At 44.4% G+C, this 19,620-nt stretch overlaps 1 protein-coding gene across 2 annotated transcripts in view; it reads right to left on the bottom strand.

Annotated features, from left to right (window-relative positions):
• The window catches only part of Pitrm1 (pitrilysin metallopeptidase 1), a 32,841-nt gene extending 14,620 nt beyond the window's left edge, over nucleotides 1-18,221 (bottom strand). The window contains exons 1-15 of one of the 2 annotated variants that reach the window (XM_021180213.2): nucleotides 18,142-18,221; nucleotides 16,675-16,777; nucleotides 13,898-14,004; nucleotides 13,289-13,440; nucleotides 11,165-11,279; nucleotides 10,985-11,081; nucleotides 9,929-10,089; nucleotides 8,758-8,884; nucleotides 8,416-8,504; nucleotides 7,237-7,365; nucleotides 6,570-6,689; nucleotides 5,991-6,087; nucleotides 4,601-4,735; nucleotides 3,173-3,311; nucleotides 1,606-1,722 (exon numbers count right to left, since the gene is read on the bottom strand). In XM_021180213.2, the coding sequence (XP_021035872.1) occupies nucleotides 1,606-1,722; nucleotides 3,173-3,311; nucleotides 4,601-4,735; nucleotides 5,991-6,087; nucleotides 6,570-6,689; nucleotides 7,237-7,365; nucleotides 8,416-8,504; nucleotides 8,758-8,884; nucleotides 9,929-10,089; nucleotides 10,985-11,081; nucleotides 11,165-11,279; nucleotides 13,289-13,440; nucleotides 13,898-14,004; nucleotides 16,675-16,777; nucleotides 18,142-18,197 (1,744 nt within the window). In that variant the 5' untranslated portion in view covers nucleotides 18,198-18,221. The remainder of the gene's footprint in view (nucleotides 1-1,605; nucleotides 1,723-3,172; nucleotides 3,312-4,600; nucleotides 4,736-5,990; nucleotides 6,088-6,569; nucleotides 6,690-7,236; nucleotides 7,366-8,415; nucleotides 8,505-8,757; nucleotides 8,885-9,928; nucleotides 10,090-10,984; nucleotides 11,082-11,164; nucleotides 11,280-13,288; nucleotides 13,441-13,897; nucleotides 14,005-16,674; nucleotides 16,778-18,141) is intronic. The other variant, XM_029468169.1, reaches the window with a different exon arrangement.
• Between the last annotated feature and the right edge of the window lie 1,399 nt (nucleotides 18,222-19,620).

Here is a 19,620-nt window from a genome sequence, read left to right as displayed (position 1 = left end):
AGGGTGTCTCTCCATCTTTGGAGGTAGGTTTTCTTGATTCTATTTTATATACACCCACCTAGCACAGTGCCCTACACTGTATGGAAGCACTGGTTGATGACTGATTTATTGTCCCTATTAAAGAAATAGAAACTTATTAGAGACACTTAACGAGATTTACTTCTAAATAAAATATACGAGGGGCTGGGTGATTACTCGGTAGGTAAGATTCCTGCCTCAGAAGCGTGAGGGCCAGAGTTTGGATCTCCAGACAGACAAGACATGTAAAATGTCACATGGGCATAGCAGCTGCCTGCAGTTTTAGCTGTGAAGGTTGGAGGTGGGACTCCCCAGAAAAGGCTGTCTAGCAAGAGTAGTCCTAGCGCTCAACCCTGCCTTAATAAACAATGCACGAAGTCAGTGGAGAATGATTCCCAGTATCATCCTCGACATGCACACACGTTCCCACACATTCCCACATGCATGTATGCACACACACACACACACATATGAAAATGGAAAAATACAAAGAATCTGTAGATTAAAAGATCAAAACATGAACCCCAATTTCTAGAAACACACACCCACTCTCTCTCAGCTGCATACACAAATATATCCGACATGACAAGTGAGATAATCACCACTAAAATACGCAAGGCAGGTTGGAGATGCCTCACTGGAAACAGTGTACCTATCCTGGGGTTGTCACCAAATGCTTGCCTAGCATACAGGAGACTCTCAGTTCATATCAAATCATATCAAATCAAATCCCATCCTAGCCTCCACAGCTGTACATTGAAGCCCAACCCTGGTCTGAATCAATAAAAACTATCATTTTCCAGGAAAATGCTCTCCTAGAGATAACTGTGTCTCATGCCACCAGCCACAAGCAAGCCTGGGATCCCAGAAGCAGTGAAGTGGGAGGTCAAGAGCACTCCAGGCCTTTTCCCTCCACACCCTCTTCACTGGTAACAGCCAAGTTAAAGAGGTAGCTGGCAGTAAGGGCTTGGAGGATTCCTACAAAAGCCATTCTGAATTCAACCTCTGGCTAACTCACACCCTCACCTGATCATCCCAGGAGCAGGGAATGGCCCTGATGCCCTCAAATCTACGCACAGGAATACACAAGGCTTCTTAGTGACGACAGAAATCTATCCTCACTAAAGCTGAAATAATTCCCAAGGACTGGGAAAGGCTCAGTGAAAACAAGGGCCTGAGTTTGATCCTCACAATCTACTTAAAAGGGGGTGGGGGACAGGAGTGGAGGTACACACTGGTAAGCCTTGAGCTGGGAATGGAGACAGGTGCCTCTCTCCATCTACAACCTGGCTGGACTCCAAACCCCAAGTACCAGTGAGGACAGGTAGATGGCACTTGAGGAATTAAACCCAAGAGTGGCCTTTGGCCTAGACACACACACACACACACACACACACATAGCACACGCATGCATATATACCTGCACATACAAACCAAGCAATAATAATTTGCAAGGCATACAAACAACAGAGCTCTACAAACAGGTTGCTCATTGAGATGTTTTCTGGAGAACATCTGACCCATGGCAAAGTGCTATTTAACACAGTCCCAGAAGCCAGGCCCCCATGGGAATGGCCTGATGATGACCTGCAAGGCCGATGTCAAGCTTGGTGAAAGGCATGGAGGGCTCAATGTCCGAGACTTTCAATGCTGGGAGGCAGGAGGCATCCTGATGTTTACTTTGCTGCGTCTGTAGTTCTAAACCTAAAGTGTAAAAAACAGATAAGAAACAAACAAAAAGTGAAAACAAAACCCAAAGGAACCGGCCTGTGAGGTTTAGGGTTGTAGGGTCTGGATATACTACTCTGCATTATCCAAGATCCAGCATGAGCCACTCTGAGCCAAGGTGAGAGGACATGATCATCACAGCGGATAAGGGACCTGCCGCACCACGCCTAGGCAAAGCGATATCACTGCGAGATTCTGCAGTTACCCTGGCAGCCCAGTGCTCCTTGCTGTGTACACTCATAGTCAATAACTGAGACGCTCAGCTGCTTTTCTTTTCCCTTTCCTCAAAGCACAAGGTCCCTTGCGGTGAGGACTTTCGTCTTTCATGCCAGTCCGACATTGACTATTAACCCTAATAAGCCTTTTCCTATCTCCAGGCATTTTCTGCCTCGGCTTTAACTCATAAAATTTCCAAATACTGAGTCACATGATTTAAAACTCCACTGCCTGAAACAACCATTGAAGGCACCGGTGCTGTGCCCACTTTAAAGGGGCTCTGCAGAGCATGTGTACAGGAAACACACCTCCTGTAATGTGAGTGTTATCATTAATGTCTTGTGTTACTGCCCTACTTCAGCCTTCAACTTGGAGTCACCTGGACCAGGATGCCTTGGGAATGTCTGTGATGAATTGTCTTGAGTTAACTGAGGTAGGAAGACCTACTTTGAGTGTAGGTGCCACCATTCCTGAGTTGGGCTCTGAACTGCCTAAGAGGGAAGAAAGTTAGCTGAGCACAGGCAAGTGGGCATGCGAGTACACTCTGCACTCTGATCTTGACTCTGGATGGGCTGTGATAGCTGTTGTACTTCCCTGTCACCCTAACTTCCCTCCTATGATCCCTCATAGCCTGGAACTATGAGCTGATGTAAGTAAATGAACTGGAGTGTCAATTTTCTGATATGGCCAAATGTCACGGTTGGAACCCATTATGACATAGCTGAAGTCTGTTTGTGTTCAAAAATACCTTTCCTGTAGCTATCAGGAGTAAAAAGTTCACTAGGGCTGCATGGAGGATGGAGGATGCACATGCATTTAAGACTGATAGGTGGCCTTAAAAGCAAGACAAAATGTCCTATTGTCAAGCATTGCTATTCCTGGGTCGTGGTGGTGGAGGGGAAGATACACACAGTGGCCTTTGATTGAGAACAACTGATGAAATTAACAGTGTTTCCAGGCTGAGAGGCACAAGCCTGTAATCCCAGCTACCCAGAGGCAGGGAGATGCAAAGTTCAGGGCCAGTGCCAAGACATCATCTCAGAAGCAACAGTGCAAGGCTGGAGACAGAGCTGACTGAGGGGCAGCACTTGCCTTGCTCGCTCGCACAGTGCCCCGAGTTCATGCCCAAGGAACATCAAGCCAGTCATACAAATCGGATCCCTCCTACACATCCAACCAAGTAAGTCCCGTCACCCCGAATCCCTCTGACCTTTCTCGTAGATCTGCTGCTTGTCCGCCGGGGAGAGAGAATTCACCTTTTGCTCCAGCTTTTCTGTCTCCATCTGAGTTTGCTTTTCATAATACTTGTCGTCTGGCTTCATGGATAAAGTCAGCTTGTGCTGATTCTTCTATGGGAACCATGGCAACAACAACCCATTTTAAAACACGATTAGGAGACACTAGATCTGAACAAATTAAAACATCTGAGAGCAGCGTGACTTGGGCTTACAGTTCTGCTTACCCACCTTCTCAATGATGAGAACTTCATTAGGGCTGTTTGGCAGCCAGGGCCATGCAGGCCATAGGAACCCTCACAAGCAAACCTGTTCTCTGGTCAGTACATGAGCCATACACACTGGTTTTGCAATTAGGCCTACTGTAATCCCCGTGTTTCCCAAAATGTACATCTTGATTATAAAGAAAACCTGCACTTTCTAATATCTTGAATTACATAAAAGTTAAGACAACTTAAAAATTAATTTTTATCTAGCACTATAAATTCCTGAAAGGCTAGAACTACAAGTTTTCATTTGTTGTTTTGAGACAGGGTCTCAGATAGCCCAGGATGGCCTCAAACTTAACCACAGAGATAGGGATAACCTTTGACTCCTGATCGTCCTGCGTCTGCTTCCCTAGCTCTGGGATCCCAGGCAAGTGCCACCCCATCCACCTCGGGAAGGAAACTAACAATTTATTGGCTTATAAGTTACATGGACAAAACTGACACTGAACAAATATAAAGCATCTGTTCTTAAAATGCTTTTGTTATTTCCTTCAACAGTTGAGCATATATACACGATGCTCAATTGTAACTCTACAAGGAGAGGGGATGGATTAGATTCCAGTAAGAACTCACAGCAGCTACAAGTGATGGTGCTTATCTGTAATTTCAACACCCAGGAGGCAGAGGCAGGAAGGTTGAAAGTTCAAAGCTAGCTTGAGTGTATGCCAGGGCTCAACTCAATCAAAGTGTGTGAGGGGTGGATATATATAGAAGACAGAGAAATCATAGGTCAAATTATTATATTCCTTGTCCCAAATCATGGAATTATGACAAGAAAGCTTTCAAAATAGGTCACTGTGACACTCGGAAATTAAGTAGAGTATACGAGAAAACAGACAGAAAGCACAACTTGCTAAAAGCAGGGAAATAAGCATCAAATAATCCATTCTATACATGCACGTACTGTAACTAAGGACTGAACTTGCACTATAATCTCAAAAGTAGGATTTAAGTTGTATATGTAGCCATATTTCTTATTACAAACATAGGGACACACATACATATAAAAAACCTATAAGCAGAAACTACTTACATAGACTAAGATCTTGATTTCACAATTTGCAATGTCACATTTTTCAATATTTTAAAATCTAACTATCAAGTTACAGATGATAGACTCTCTAAGTTTCTTACCTTAAAATATTGTTCTACTTTTTCTTGTAAAAATTTTGGATTTTCCTTAAGGCACTTCCTAAATCTAGTCAGCTGACTTCCAATCTGCAGGAGCTCCACGGGGTCCCCATCATGGTTCCAGCAAGAAGCTATATACTACAACAAAGAATTTTAGATACAGGATGCACTGTTATCCCTCAGAAAAGCTAGGCTGGGCCCCTTCCCCTCCCCCACAAACATAAAATGCATGACAGTCTGTCATGATACCACTGTCCACTTAAAAACCGCATGGCCAAAGGCTCGAGATAGCAATTTTCTGTTATGTTCAAGCCCTGTGTTTAATCCCTATTATTGCCCAGCCCTAAGAAATAACGGTTTATAACAAAATTCTTAAATCATTACTTGTTTGGAGAGAGGCCTACTAACTCTATTTTGTTTTCGATACATAATATGTTAGCTGTGTAAAAAATCTATTTCATATAAAAACATAATATCCCAAAATATCCAATTAAGGTGCTGGTCAGATAGTTTGGTTGGTGAAGCACTTGTTCTGCAAACACGTCCATCTTTGTGTGATCTTCAGAACCCACATGAAGAAGAAAAAAAGCCAAGTACAGTGATGCATGCTGGGAAGGCAGAGACAGGTGAGCACCTATGGCTCACGGTCCAGTCAACCTTGCCTATGAGATGAGAAGCCAGTGAGCGACTGGTCTTAAGGAAAAATAAAAAATAGTGGACAGAAGCTAAGATGCAATATCTGAGCTTGCCCTCCAGCCTCCACATACACACCCAGATACACATACACACATTTCTTCATACACACATAAGCCTGCACACTTACATATACACTCCCAAGCCGATAAAAGAAAACAAAACAATCAGCCAATTAAGCAAGCTAATTGAAAGATAACAAAAAAGGGCTGGCAAGACGGCTCAGTGGTAAGGAAAGTGACTGCTCTTGCAGGGGACCCATGTTTGGTTCCCAGGGGATCAAATACCCTCTTCTGGCCCCTAGCGGCTCCTGAATGCACAGTGAGCATAAATTCTCATAAGCATTCACTCATACACATACACTTTTAAAAGATCTTTAAAACGAATAAAAAATAAAACTAAATCAGAAGTATATTTGTATTTGATTCAGGATAGTAGAAGTTTCAAGACTCAGATGAAAATCAATTGTTAGTATTAACCAATATGTTCAGTGCTGTGAAGAACCACAGTTCTAGTAAGGTGGTTGTCCTGCATGCCTGTAACCCTGGCAACCAGGAGGCTAAGGGACAACTAAGCTTACAGCCGTCACAGCGACATGGCAGAATCTTGTCTAAAATATTTGAAAAGAAGAAAATAAAAAGAAAGAAGGAACAATACACAACACAGAAGAGAAAGCAGCGGTGGTGAAAAGATCACGTACTGACGTCAGGGTCAGGCCAAAGCTGGCTGACTGATGCTTCGTTTGAATTTCGATTTTATGAAGCAGAGCTTCAATTCGATCATCTTCAAATCCTTTCCTAAAAAAAAAAAAAAATAAAGAGACACACAAATTAATAAATGAGATGCTGAAACAGAGAGAGGTCTCGGAGGCACACGGTGGCAGAGGCAATAATGAGACGATTACACAAGTGATATATTACATACACACACACACACACACACACACGTGCGCACATATTGGAAAAAGAAAGACAGCAAGGACTGGGGTGTGATAATGAGAAAGAAAAATAAGGTCGAATCATAGAAATACATGAAAATGTCACACCACGCCATGCCAGAAAGAAATCCAGGATAAAACTCAAATACGTAAGAACTAAACTGAACCAACACATGTCTCATGACATCAAGAGGCTAGAGGTAGAGATGGCTCAGACTCCTTCCCACAGAGCACTCATGAAGGAAGGGTAGAAGCAGGCTGCCATCTCTTTCTCTCTCTCTCTCTCTCTCTCTCTCTCTCTCTCACACACACACACACACACACACACACACACACACACACACTCTGGTTATAACTTCTTCAATTGTCCTGTCCACGAGCTCTCTGACCGTCTTGACATCTTTCTCTGCGATCCCTTGAAGCCCGACACTGAAGTAAGCCTCCCGTGTATAGCCATTATATCTAGAAAGCAGAAACAGGCAGACTATCAAAAACCAAGCACTGTCATTTGGGACGTACTTCACTGACATCAGGACTGAAGCCTTTTTCATCACGTCTCACTAGAGAACGCATTAAACCGATATTCTCAGGCACTTGCTTCCTGTATGTAGCTAGTCACATGTACACTCATACCTTTTTAAATAAGTCAGTATACCTAACCTTTTATGTTATGATAAAATAATTCTAGAAACAATAAACTGCTGTTTTACAATGCCTTAATATTTTAAGGAATGCTTGATGATATGAATTTTAAAGCCCAAAGCAAGTGGTATTAATGTAAAAGACCAATAAATCCAGGCCTTGGACCACAGGCCTATAATCCCAGTTACTCCAGAGGCTGAGGCAGGGGGACTGAAAATGCCAAGGCCATCTGGACAAATCAGTCAATTAATCAAATTAACTAAATTACTCAGGTCAATTTAAATCAAACCAACCCATCACCTACATTGAATCCTACTTGTTTATGTCAAACTAATCAAATACAACCAAATGAATACAGCCAACCTACCCAACATCAGGAGAAAAGTCTGTGCCGAGTCCAGACTCAATCAAAGCTTTGTAGAAGGGGGAGTTGGGTCCAGAAATCAGGAGGGAAGACAGAAGGCTCAAGGTGAAGGCTTCAAATGTGTCAGTGATACTTCATTGAGGGGGGCAATATAAGAGAACATTTAAAAAAAAAATCTCCTAGTAGCTATCCATATATGTGTATGTGTGTGTGCACGCGTGCACACACACACACACTCAAACATTTTAATTTTTTATTCTTCTCTCAAATGTTACATTCTGATGGCAGTTTCCCCTCCCTCTACCCCTCCCAGTCTCCCCACACTTCTCATGTCCCCCAGATCCATCCCTGGCAGTAGTGGCATATTTTCTTCTTTAAAAATTTGTGTGCATGCACACATGTGCATTTGTAGTTGTATACACACACACACACACACACACACACACACACACACACGTCACAGAAGCCGATACTTATTCCTGGCATGACCTTTGCTCCTCCTTCCACCCTCACCCAAAAGCTAAACAATTAAAACCAGGCTCTTTTCTGGAAGCATTTAATACTACCTAATTAATTCACAGTAATATATACTAATTAGGAAAGGGAATGTGGGTCAGTTGGTAGGGTGCTCGCCTTGGCATGCTTGAAAGCTTGGGTTTACTTCCCAGCACTGAATTAAAGACCAGGAGTGGTGTCACACACTGACTATCACAGCATTTGAGAGGCAGAGGCAGGGAGAAGTTCAAGGTCAGCCTTGGCTACATAGGCAATTCTAAGCCAGACTGAACTATAGAGACCATATGAATGTATGTGTGTGTGTGTCTGTGTGCGTGTATGAATGTTTGTATGTGTGTGCTTGTGTGTCTGTATGTGTGTATGTGTGTGTTGTGTATGTTTGTTTGTGTATTTGTGAGAGAGAAAATGTGTATGTATGTGTGTGTGTATGTGTGTGTATATAATTAAAAAGAAACCTTTTCTCTAATTGGCTGGCAAAATTTCTTTTCCCAACTCCACTTCTGATGTTATTAAAACCTTGATCTTTGTTCTTTATTCCTAAAACTTAATTGATTTTTTTAACCCTCCCACCTGTTCATCACATTAGCCCCGGAGAATTACCTAGCCTTCTAATCTGTCTATTTCCTTATTCTTCTCTCAAGAATAAATTTCACAACACATACTTACTCTGGTAAGAGGAAGCTAACGCTGACAGTTGTCTGCTTGGCAGTCTCCGTAGCTAGTGAATCTGGGCCACATGTTATATGGAATTCCCTCTGCAAAATGATATGACACTTCAGGCAGACACAGAGCACAAAGGGTCTTAAACAAGCACAGATTATCTGGACGTGGCACACACTTGGCAGGAAGTCAGCTTTTACCAATAATCATGCTCTCAGTCTTGCAAAGCGTACTGTGCAGCCCAGGGCAATTTCTCAAACCATCATTGTACTACACAGTCCCAGTGTGCGCTTCAGTCCATTTCACAGGCATGAGGGACACACCAATAAAAGCTGGTGGGACACTCACAGGCTTGTCCCAGTGCGGCTGGGCAGGCACCGCTGTACTCTGCTCCAATCTCTGGAATTTACTCAGGGCTTCTTCGTGAATTTGCTTCAGGTGTCCTTCCAGCTGAAAATTGCCGTAAGTGAAGAACCTACAAAGTCCAGGGAACACAGCACTCACTAGCGTGAGAGGGGCACCAATGAACACCCAAGGCTTTCGCATAACATGGAGGGTACCAGTATATGCCAGCTGATCTTCCCATGAATATCAACTGCATATAGGACTACATTTTGGTTTTAAGCTACACAGAGCAAGCAGGAAGATTTGGTTAAACGAAACGAAAAGTATTTAGCTTTATTTTTCACCTGCTATAAAGGCACTGCAGAAGGCAAATGAGTTCCCATGACAGGCAAGATATATAAGAATGTAACTAAGATTGACAGCCCAAAATAAGGAACTTCAAAAACCTCAACTTCAGGCTACAATGACTAGATTTCATGTTTTTAATGCACTATACTTAGGTAACCATCAGCAAAAAAGACTACACATACCAGAGGCATCTGTCTTTCCTATCAGAGCTATCATTTAAAGTTCAACTATCAGCCAGGTATGGTGGCAGATGCTTTTAATCCCAGCACTTAGAGAAGTCAGAAGCAGGTGGATGTCGCTGAGTTTGAGGCCACCTGATCAATATAGTGAACTTGAGACTAGCCAGACCTACACAATGAGACCCTGTCTCAAAAAATAAAACAACACAAAACCAACCTGCTGAATCATATGCAAGCACGTGCAAAACACACAAAACTAATAACAACAACAAAAATAAAGTTCATTTCTGCCAAAGACAACGGAAGCCTTCATGAGTATGGTGAGCATTAGTCTCAGCGTGGACACTACCATTCACAACCTATGCATCAGTTGGCCGTGACACAGACCAGGATGCGGAACTGGGACTCCAGCAGAGGTGACTCTAAAGGTGGTTTGTAACCACTAAACACTGCCAACTGAGAGTTATGGCTGTTGACGTTTACAATGGTCTGTCGGTAAACTAAAACACTCCAATCTCACCCAGAGCTACGGATCTGTTCAGCATATGTTTCTTCACTAAATTTGAAGCCATATATCACTTGATGTAAGAATGCATACAGGTCAACTATCCACTGATCTACGACCAAACCTCTACACCCAACACTACCTGGCATTGCTTGGGTGATAATGAGTAGCATGGAACTGTTTCAGCTGCTCCCACGTGAGCTCCGGGATGCACAGTGGGTCCCCTCCAGAAACCACGGAGTAGGTGTGGTCAGGAAGCAGCTTGTTCTGGAGGTGCTGGGAGAATATCCTCTCATTGTCTGTCTTGAGATCGAAAATAAATCAGTTAATGAAGATACTTGTCAATCAAATGCCACCCCAGAGCTGCACAGGCGCAGTCTAACTTCACATTCAAGTTACTCATAATCTGTGGCTGGGACCTGAGGACTGGCTCTCTTAACTGCGCAGTTTGTCTTTCATCAACTGCCCAGCTGAGTCAGAGAGAAAAGTAATGGTGGGATAAGGATAGATGAGCGAGAATTCCTTGGTCCACAGTCAAAAGGATGTCACTTACTACCATGGAGTCTCACGACCAAAATGATACCAAATAGAGTCTACAGGATAACAAGTTTGCTATTCAGAGAGGCCACAGGAATCAGAGTACCTTGGAGTTGATGAACGACCCCATGTACTTCTGGAAGAGCAGGCCAGGCCAGGGCAGGCTGTCCTACTCCAGATCAGGTATAATGAAACCAGACCCACCCTTCTACCACTGAAGGGTTCCGCTCACAGTACTGACTTCAGATAGTTTAAGGAGGGAGGTGAGGAGAGTAAGTAACAATAGGTCTCCTATATTGCAAGCACACACACATTTCAAAACTTAACAAAGGGCTCAGTGGTTAAAGCATAAGCATGATGACCTGGGTTCAAACCTGCAGTACACGCATAAACCTGAGTGTGTTAGCGATGTACTGTAAGCTCAGCACTCCCACGGCAAGAGAGGAGGTGGGGAAAAGGAGATGCTCCACAGAACCATGGGCCAGATTGCCTCGTGTGAAAAACAGGAGAGCCCAGTAGAAGGTGAGCACACGACACCTCCAGCTGCCCTCTGGCCTGCACATGCACGTGGCATGTTAAAGCCCGCACTCATGCATGAACATGCTACATACAAATACACAGATCTCTTTAAGAGATAACCTTCATGCAGCAGAACACTTACAAATGCCCCTTTCATCTCGTTAAAGACGACCCCCTTAAAGATCAAGGGCGTCTGAGGGTCGCTGGGATTCTCATGCTCTAGACGCCATCCTTCCTGCCTAAACAAATGAGAACTGGATAAATAAACCATGGTAGTGGGCAGATGACCGCAGCATGAATCCTGTAAGTGATCATTACATACCAGAAGTCCAGTTCCCTCAAGCAGGGGAAGAAAGTGGCATCCAAATACACCGAGAGGAGGTTCTGAAAATCTTTGGGATTTTGAGTGGAAAACGGATATATCGTGTAATCGCTGGCTGGGGAGAAATGAATGAAGCGTGAGATTTTGAAATCTGAGACGCCTGCAGAAACTCATTACTTTAAAGTCTCACTGGTTGACTTCCTTCAGTAAGTATTTCCCTCCGGTGAAAACAGAAAGCAGAAGCCACACATGCATTAATTCCACTCTGCTCATCACTCCAAGCCTCAGCCTTTCCCAAATCCCCAAGTCTCAAAGAACAGACATCAGCACCAACTCTTCAGTCACCTTCTCTATGCTTTGATTTGATTGGCTGCTTGACTTGTTTAACTGATATAAGCTTGAGCAACTGACCTAATTTAAGCTCTACAAACATTAATGACGACACTGTAGAGCCTGTAGGGCCAGCCCCACAGCTGTTCTGAACTTTACTGGAAACACTGCCATACCATTGTTCTAAGACTCCGGATGTCATTTACATACTTGTTAACTGTGTGTGCACGTGTGTAAGTGTGTACATGTCTGGCATGCTTAGGTGCATGTCCGCGGGGGCTTGTGTGAATGTGGAGGCCGCAGGTTGAGGCTGATACTTTTGCCAATGACTGTCCACGCTATATTTTGACTCGGGGTGTTCTGCTAAGTCTGGAGCTCGCCGATTCAGCTAGAACAGCTAGAAAAGTCAAAGGGTGCTTCTGCCTCCACCTCTCCTACATTAGGATTGTAAGGACACACCAGTCTACCTGGCTTTCACGTGGGTGCTAGCATTCTAAACATGAGTCCTCATGCTTGAGGGGCAAGTACTTTATCAACTGAGCCATCTTGACACCCCTAGTTTGTCCATTTCAATAATCTAATCAATCATCTTTCCTAAAATCATTCAGCTTCTAACGTCTTTCACCTAGTGTGAGGACAGACAACTGACCTAGGCCCTTTGCACATATGATACAGTTTTGTAGCTTTGATCTTATCGTGGGACTCCTAACAGTGGGAGCAGGGGCTGCTCCGACTCTGCTGCCTGCTTTTGGGACCCTCTCCTGCTACCAGGTTGCCTCTTCTAGCCTGAATAGCCTAGTCTTTCTACAACCTAACATGATAGGCCATGGCTGATTGCTATCCACCCAGGACAGAGGAGGAGTTGCTGGAGGAGGGTGGGGGAGTTAGAGGGAGAGGCCTAGGAGGAGAGGAGGGAGGAGAAACTGCAGTTGGGATATAAAGTAAATATAATTTAAAAAATATTGTACAACATTAAGTCTATTCTTGTTCCTAGAAAATAATTTCTCTACTGGTGTCTGATGGACCAAACATCATCCATCCATCCATCCATCTTTCTCTTTCTTTCTTTCTTTCCTTTTTTTCCTTCCTTCCTTCCTTCCTTTCTTTTTTTTTTTTTTTAAAGATTTATCTATTTATTTTATTTCTATGAGTATACTGTTGCTCTCTTCAGACATACCAGAAGAGGGCATCAGGTCCTACTACAGATGGCTATAAGCCACCATGTGGTTACGGGGAACTTAGAGCAGTCAGAGCTCTTAACCGCTGAGCTATCTCTTCAAATCCCCCAAAACATGTTTTTTTTAAACAATTTTTATTAGATATTTTCTTCATTTACAATTCAAATGCTATCCCGAAAGTCCCCTATATACACCCTCCACCCCGCCCTGCTCCCCAACCCACCCACTCCCACTTCCTGGCCCTGGCATTCCCCTGTATTGGGGCATAGTCTTCGAAAGACCAAGGGCCTCTCCTCCCAATGATGGCTGATTAGGCCATCTTCTGCTACATATGCAGCTAGAGACATGAGCTCTGGAGGTACTGGTTAGTTCATATTGTTGTTCCACCTATAGGGTTGCAGACCCCTTTAGCTCCTTGGGTACTTTCTCTAGCTCTTCCACTGGGGGCCCTGTGTCCCATCCTATAGATGACTGTGAGCATCCACTTCTGTATTTGCCAGATACTGGCCTAGCCTCACACGAGACAGCTATATCAAGGTCCTTTCAGCAAAATCTTGCTGGCATATGCAATAGTGTCTGTGCAAAACATGGTTTTGATTCAAAATGTCCTTCTTACCTGTCATGGCATTCATAAATGTGGACAGTGACCTGTTGAGCATTTTGAAGAAAGGATCTCTGCATGGGTACTTCTGAGAGCCGCAGAGGACAGTATGCTCGAGAACATGGGGGACCCCAGTGCTATCCATTGGGGTTGTGCGGAACTGCACACTGAGGGACAGGAAAGAAAGTGAACAGGTGACAAGGGGTTAGCCCAATATCCTGTAACGTAATTCCCGAACCCGTGGCCACCCTGAATCAATAAAAACAATCATTCTCACACCACAATCTTTTAATAAAATGCGTCTATCATGTACAAATCACCCAGTCATACTGTAAAATTTCAATGTATCTACACGAGAGAATCTTTAGATGAATTCATATATCTTCCTCTTTGGGAAAAGAGGGAGAAGTGGAAATATTCTCTCACTATCGCCTACTCTGGCCTGGAACTCACTATGTAGCCTAGCACCGCCTGGAACTTGCAGCCATGCTCCTGCTCCTGCCTCCCCAGTACTGGGTTTCCCGGCGAGTTGCCATGCCTGGCAAGGCATCCTCTCATTTTAGGCTGCATGGTAGGTGTGCTAGATGGAGACATGGAAGAACACACTCCTAAAGGAGCACACACCTGAATAAGTTATTCTTGTCTTCCCTTGCCAGGTGCAGGTATCTGGCTCCCGTGTTGTCATGGCTGAGCTTCACGGCTGTCAGGAACAGCTCGGGGACAGGAGTGACCTGAGGAGAAGGAGACTGTGAGCAGACTTACGCAGCACGACTCACTCAATATACCAGGATAGGAGCATCAGCTTTTCTTGTGTGTGCGCATGCTCACTGCTCTGGAACTTCCCGAGTATGCCATGCTGACTGGTTAATGAGCATCGGGAATCCACCAATTCCTGTTCCTACCTCTTCTGTTAGGGGATTACGGGCATATCATACCATCCTTGGGTTTTTTTTTTGGGGGGGGGGGAAGGGGGAATTTATTTTTTCTTTGTTTTGTTTTATTCTAACATGGATTCTGAGGATCCAACTTAGATTCTCTTTCAAGTATTTCGCCAACTAAGTTACTTTTTCTGGCAAAAAAAAAATGGCTGTTTGGTCTTAAACAAGATGTCAGGAAACCTACAGGGACAGACCATCTTATCTGAATTCCTGATCTCACAGACGTGGAAATTAAGACCCAATTCAAGGCTACTGAGCGTACTTACTATTTTGGGTCTTAATTACTTGTCTTGTTTGAGACAGGGTTTTTGTGTATAAGAGCCTGGCTTTGTAGACCAAGCTGGCCCCAAACTCACAGAGATCCTCCTGCCTCAGAGTTAATGACTACTGAGCCAAGTTTTATGTTCTCAAGATCCACCTGGTGTCTATGCTCTCAAGATCCACCTGGTGCCTGTGTTCTTTCCGGTGAACTATAACATAAATGCCTGCAATAAAAATGAATGATCCCTACTCTCCAGGGAGGAAACAGTGGATTGATGGAGAAATGACTTCATACTGGACTGTCTCTAGAGTCCTTAATATAGGCTAAAGGGTTCTGGGGGCTAGGGAGACAGATAAGTCAGTGAAATGTTTGATGCACACGTAAGAAGACCTAAGTTCAATCCCCAAGACCAACCGAAATCCAGACACAACAGAGTATGTCTATAATCATAGCACCAAGGAGGCAGAGACAGGAAGAGTCGTGTAGCTCACTGGCCAGCAGTCAACCTAACAGAATCGGTAAACTCCAGATTTAGTGAGAGATCCTGTCTCAAGGCTGCAGATGCAACTCAGTTGGAGAGGGTCTGCAGCATGGGAGGCCCTGAGTTCCAATCTCAGCACCACATGAAACAGAGTGTGGTGGATCACACATGTAACCCCAGGTCCTGGGAGAAGGAGCTGGGAAGATAGGAGAGGTTGAAGGTTGTCCTTCAACTTGGTTACAGTGAGCATTTGAGTTCACCCATAGAAATCTGACTCAAAAAAAAACCATGTATGTGTATGTATGTGTGTGTGTGTGTGTATATATATATATATATATATATATATATATATTAGTATGATTGAGGATGACACCCCTAAGGAAGACCTCTGGCACCTACAGGGACACGGACACGGACAGACAGACAGACAGACACATATACACACATCCTGCCACACGTTCATGTCAGCTGGTCATCTTTCCTTCAATCACGGACCATCCATAATATGATAACTATACCATTATCATTCTCTTTTCTTGGAGACCATGAACATAACTTGTCCACATCTCTACAGGAAGTTCCAGACAGAGATATAATATGAATCAAGTCTCCTGCGTCACAAGACCCTGACACACAAATGACAGAATAAAGGGGGCTGTTGACACTTGTGTAATTATAGCTGGTTTACTGTTTCTGGATTTACTTAGATAGATGATCAAATGTCCTTAAAACCAGGAGATAATGTGATACCTGCCTAATCATGGCTTTCTGGACAAACACGATTTACCACTTCTTTCAAGTCTCTCTTTAGTTTGAAACATCAGGAGAAGAACGTGTCATTCTGAGCAAGACCAGAGACTTATACTACAAAGTTAACTTCCTCCGTATAGCCTTTCAGAGCGTGCGTGACACTCTTACCCATTTTCCTGACTCATCTCTCCGGAACTGATGCTCCCAGTCACTGACCTTGCTTATTGCTACAAGCTTATCACATTCTGCCATCTGTTACAGCTGCACAAGGACTTCTAGCTTACAGGCCCTGCCTTCTTCTTGTATTTGTTAAAACATCAAGCACAGTACAAAGCCTGGGACCAAAAATTTGAAGTGTTGATTTTCCTTTCGTGTGTGTGTGTGTGTGTGTCTGTCTGTCTCAGGCTGGCCATAAACTTGCTAAATATTTAAAAATAACCCTGAACTCACGGACGTATACCAGTTTTCTAATAATTACACTAAATAAAAAGTAATGTAAAAGTTTTAATCTAAAAGTAAAAAAACAAAGACGAGCAAAAGAGTCAACAAAACACATTTTTAACGTAAATCAAGTAAATACTGGTTTACGATCTCTTCTTAACAATTCCAAGGTAAGACAGGGAAAAAAAAAAGGTTCTATGTCCGTCTAAGGCAACTGTACTTGGTGACAGAATGGGAATGAGCAGACGAGGGAACAGCACATAGCATCTGCACTGATGGAAGCGAGAGATCAGGCTCAGGTGCAGAAACATCAGTGGATTCGACTATATAGAGGCCCCACTGGAGTTGGGGTGTCATTTTCTAATATCTGGAATGAGGGTACAATTAAGGCTTGGGTATCATTTCATCATAGGCTGTCTGGAGCGTCCACCACGTACGTGTCCGGAGGCTTACCAGGTCCCAGGGATACAAGGACAAAATCTGTTGTCTCTGATTCGTAAAGAAAACGGCTGGATGGATGAGTGGGTACCTGGTTTACAGTGAACCCGTGGATTTTCTCCCCCACTTTATACTGTAGAGCTCGTTCACAGGCTTGGCCACTCTTCTCCCTCCATACTCTGTGGTGTACCCTGCTGGGTTTAAACAAAGTTCTCCAAGTTAGTGAGTCCTGGAAAGTTGTTTGGTCGAATACCTTTGTGATATATGTAAATAACCCCCTAGGATAAAGATGACAGAGTAAAAGGAGTTTGTATCCCGCATCTTCCAAAATCTTGGACATTTCAGACTTGTTTCCAATTAAGCTTTTAGCCTTGGCCAGGGTACCAAGTATGCAGGTAAACTTTCTATAGGACTGTACACAGATATTACAAAGAAAAAAGCAAACATAAAATTTTAAGTCTGTCGGAAATGACCACACAAAACAAAGAGTTACAATCTTGTCAGGGCAATCTGGCCTAGTATCAATGGACTCATTTAAAATACTTATTTTCCCAAACTGTATGGTTTATGACATTTTCTATGCTAAGATCTCAGAAATATCCCTTTTAAAAGTTGTGAGGGCAGAAGGAAAAAACAAAAAACAAAACCCCCACCACTGGCAGCAGCAGGGAAATATGTTGAAATTGACTGGTTTTCCTCACAGACAGAAAGTTCTAGATATAGATATTCAACTGTTGATCACCAAGAGAGAATGTGTATGATAACGCTGAAGGACAAAAGGCTGGGATGGCTCATGCATTTGACATTCTGGAAGCTACATACACAAATAAAACTGCTGCTTTAAGTTCAAAAGCTCCCTGAACCCCACACTCTCACTCTTGGCGACACTCTGACATAAGGGTTTGGATTAGCATGAAAGCCAAACACTCTTTAAACGCACCTTTATTTATTTATTTTTTTTCATAAATCGAGTCCCCACACAATGTTTGACTCCAGGAGGCATAAGTTTACAAAAACAGCAGCTTGTCATGGAGCCCTAAAGGATGCCTTGTAACACAAATGAGTCGGTGCAAATATTAATGAGCCATAAATTGCCGTTTATTACACAGTTAAGATCCGCATCAAAGCCTATCTTAACTTCAAACAGCCTTGGTATCCCACACTCAGGACCACCCACTCTCTCTGGGAAAACCAAAGGCCCCAGAAGGGAAAGTGGGTCAGGACAGTGCCCTGGACCTGGCTCCCCTTGCAGTACCGGTGTCACCCCAACTCTGGTAGTTGGGACAGCAGCTTCTTGAGGAAAGTGTGCTGTACCCCGCCACAGAGAGGAGCGATTTACAGGCCCTGCAGGGGTCCTCTGGTATAAGTAGGACAGAGGAATCCTTGGTTTAGGGAGCCCGGAAGAGGGTTTTGGGGTACTGAAGGCACCAGTAAGAAGTCTGGGGGTACAGGAGCCCCAGAGAGGTTGTCACCCAGGCCCAGAGATGGCAGAGACTCTGAAGTCTCTCATACCGGCCCCGCCTCTGCCCGTTCGCTGTTGCCACCAGGAGTGTCTCACCCGCAGCTCAGTCGCTGTACAGCGCAGAGTCCCCGCCGACCGCTGAAGCGCCACATGGCATGTGACCAGCGTGGGGCCAGTGTGGGACTGCCTTTAACCTGACGCACGGCGCGGGGCGGGGAACGGTCTCGAGACTCTCATTGGACAGGTGGAATGGAGACGACGTCTCTAATAGGCTGGAGGGAGGGTCCTCCGTCGTGGGGAGGAGCGAGGTGATGGGAGGGTGGAGAGCGAGTGATAAGTGATGGGCGGTCCAGGAAAACGGGCGGGAGAACGAATAGAAAGCCGAAAGTGGTAGCGGGGAGGGAGGGAGTGGGATGGCAAGTGATAGGGGGGCTTTGCTGGAAGGAACCAATCCCGAGCAAAAAGAAACAAGGCATTTGCTGATGAAGGACAATGAGGGTCAGGGTGATGTAAGAACCCAGTGTAAGCAACCAAGGGACGGAGCGTGTGCTGGGGTACTTGGGCAGGTGAGGACAAGGTGAGAGGAGATATTGGAAGGCAGAGGGAGTTGTGAAGATGATAAGTAGAGTTTTGCTGATGAGGGACCGGGCCCAGACAGGTAAGGAGCCAGTCAGGCTCAGGTGAGTGGTGGGAGATCATGAGTGAAGGACCTAGCTTTTGCAGGTTTTGGACCAGGTTGGTGCAGATATGGGGTGGGGCTTAGGCTGGGGAGCATAGCAGATGAGGGGGAGGAGCATGGTGCAGGCCTGTGGGGGTGAAGTGGTGTGAACCCTGTGTCCTGTTTGGTTAACTCAAATGAAACTGTAAACCTGCTTCGTCCATCCGTAGTACCAGAGTGATAGGTGGAAAAGGTTCAGATGATACACAGCCAGTGTCTCAGGCTCTTGGGATGGTGCTTCAAGTACGTTACACTAGCAGGAACCCAAGTCCCCAACTGCACGATATCACCATTAGCTGTGTTCCCCTCACAGACATCCCCAGCACAGCCTGGACGGCTCAGAGCTCCAGCAAGGACTTGAGGTTCGCTGCATGTGCTCCTCTTGTTCCTCTGCTCATTTCGAGTTTAGAAAGAAGACACGGGTGTGTCTTAGGGTGTGCAACGTCCCAGCAGGCTCTTATCAGAAACCAGGAGACCTGAAGAGATCAATGCCTGAGTGAGGCTAACTGGAAGGGACATTTGGGATTCACTACACTTAGGGAGTGTTTGGGTGGGACTAGGAAAACTTCAGGACACTTCAGACCTCAGTTTCTCAAACTTTGCTTTTGGCCCTCATTGCTCTTCTTGTCCCTGGTCCCATTCATGTAAACAGTCTGGCATCTCCCCTTTCCTTAATCTACACTTATAAAAATAAAATGCTAACGGAGAGTTGGGATCTGTTTAAACATGTAAAGGCTCCAGCTTAAACATGGAGGGTGATATACTGTGTTCAAAATCCATAAGACACCTACACAAGATGCGGTACACTATAGCCCTGGCTGAAGCTAAAGAATCTTCCTGTTGATGAACTCAAATGA

This window comes from Mus caroli, chromosome 13 (assembly GCF_900094665.2).
Source record: "Mus caroli chromosome 13, CAROLI_EIJ_v1.1, whole genome shotgun sequence".
Classification (NCBI taxonomy): Eukaryota; Metazoa; Chordata; class Mammalia; order Rodentia; family Muridae; genus Mus; species Mus caroli.
The sequence above is the reverse complement of the archived record's forward strand: the minus strand, read 5'-3'. Positions and strand labels throughout refer to the sequence as shown.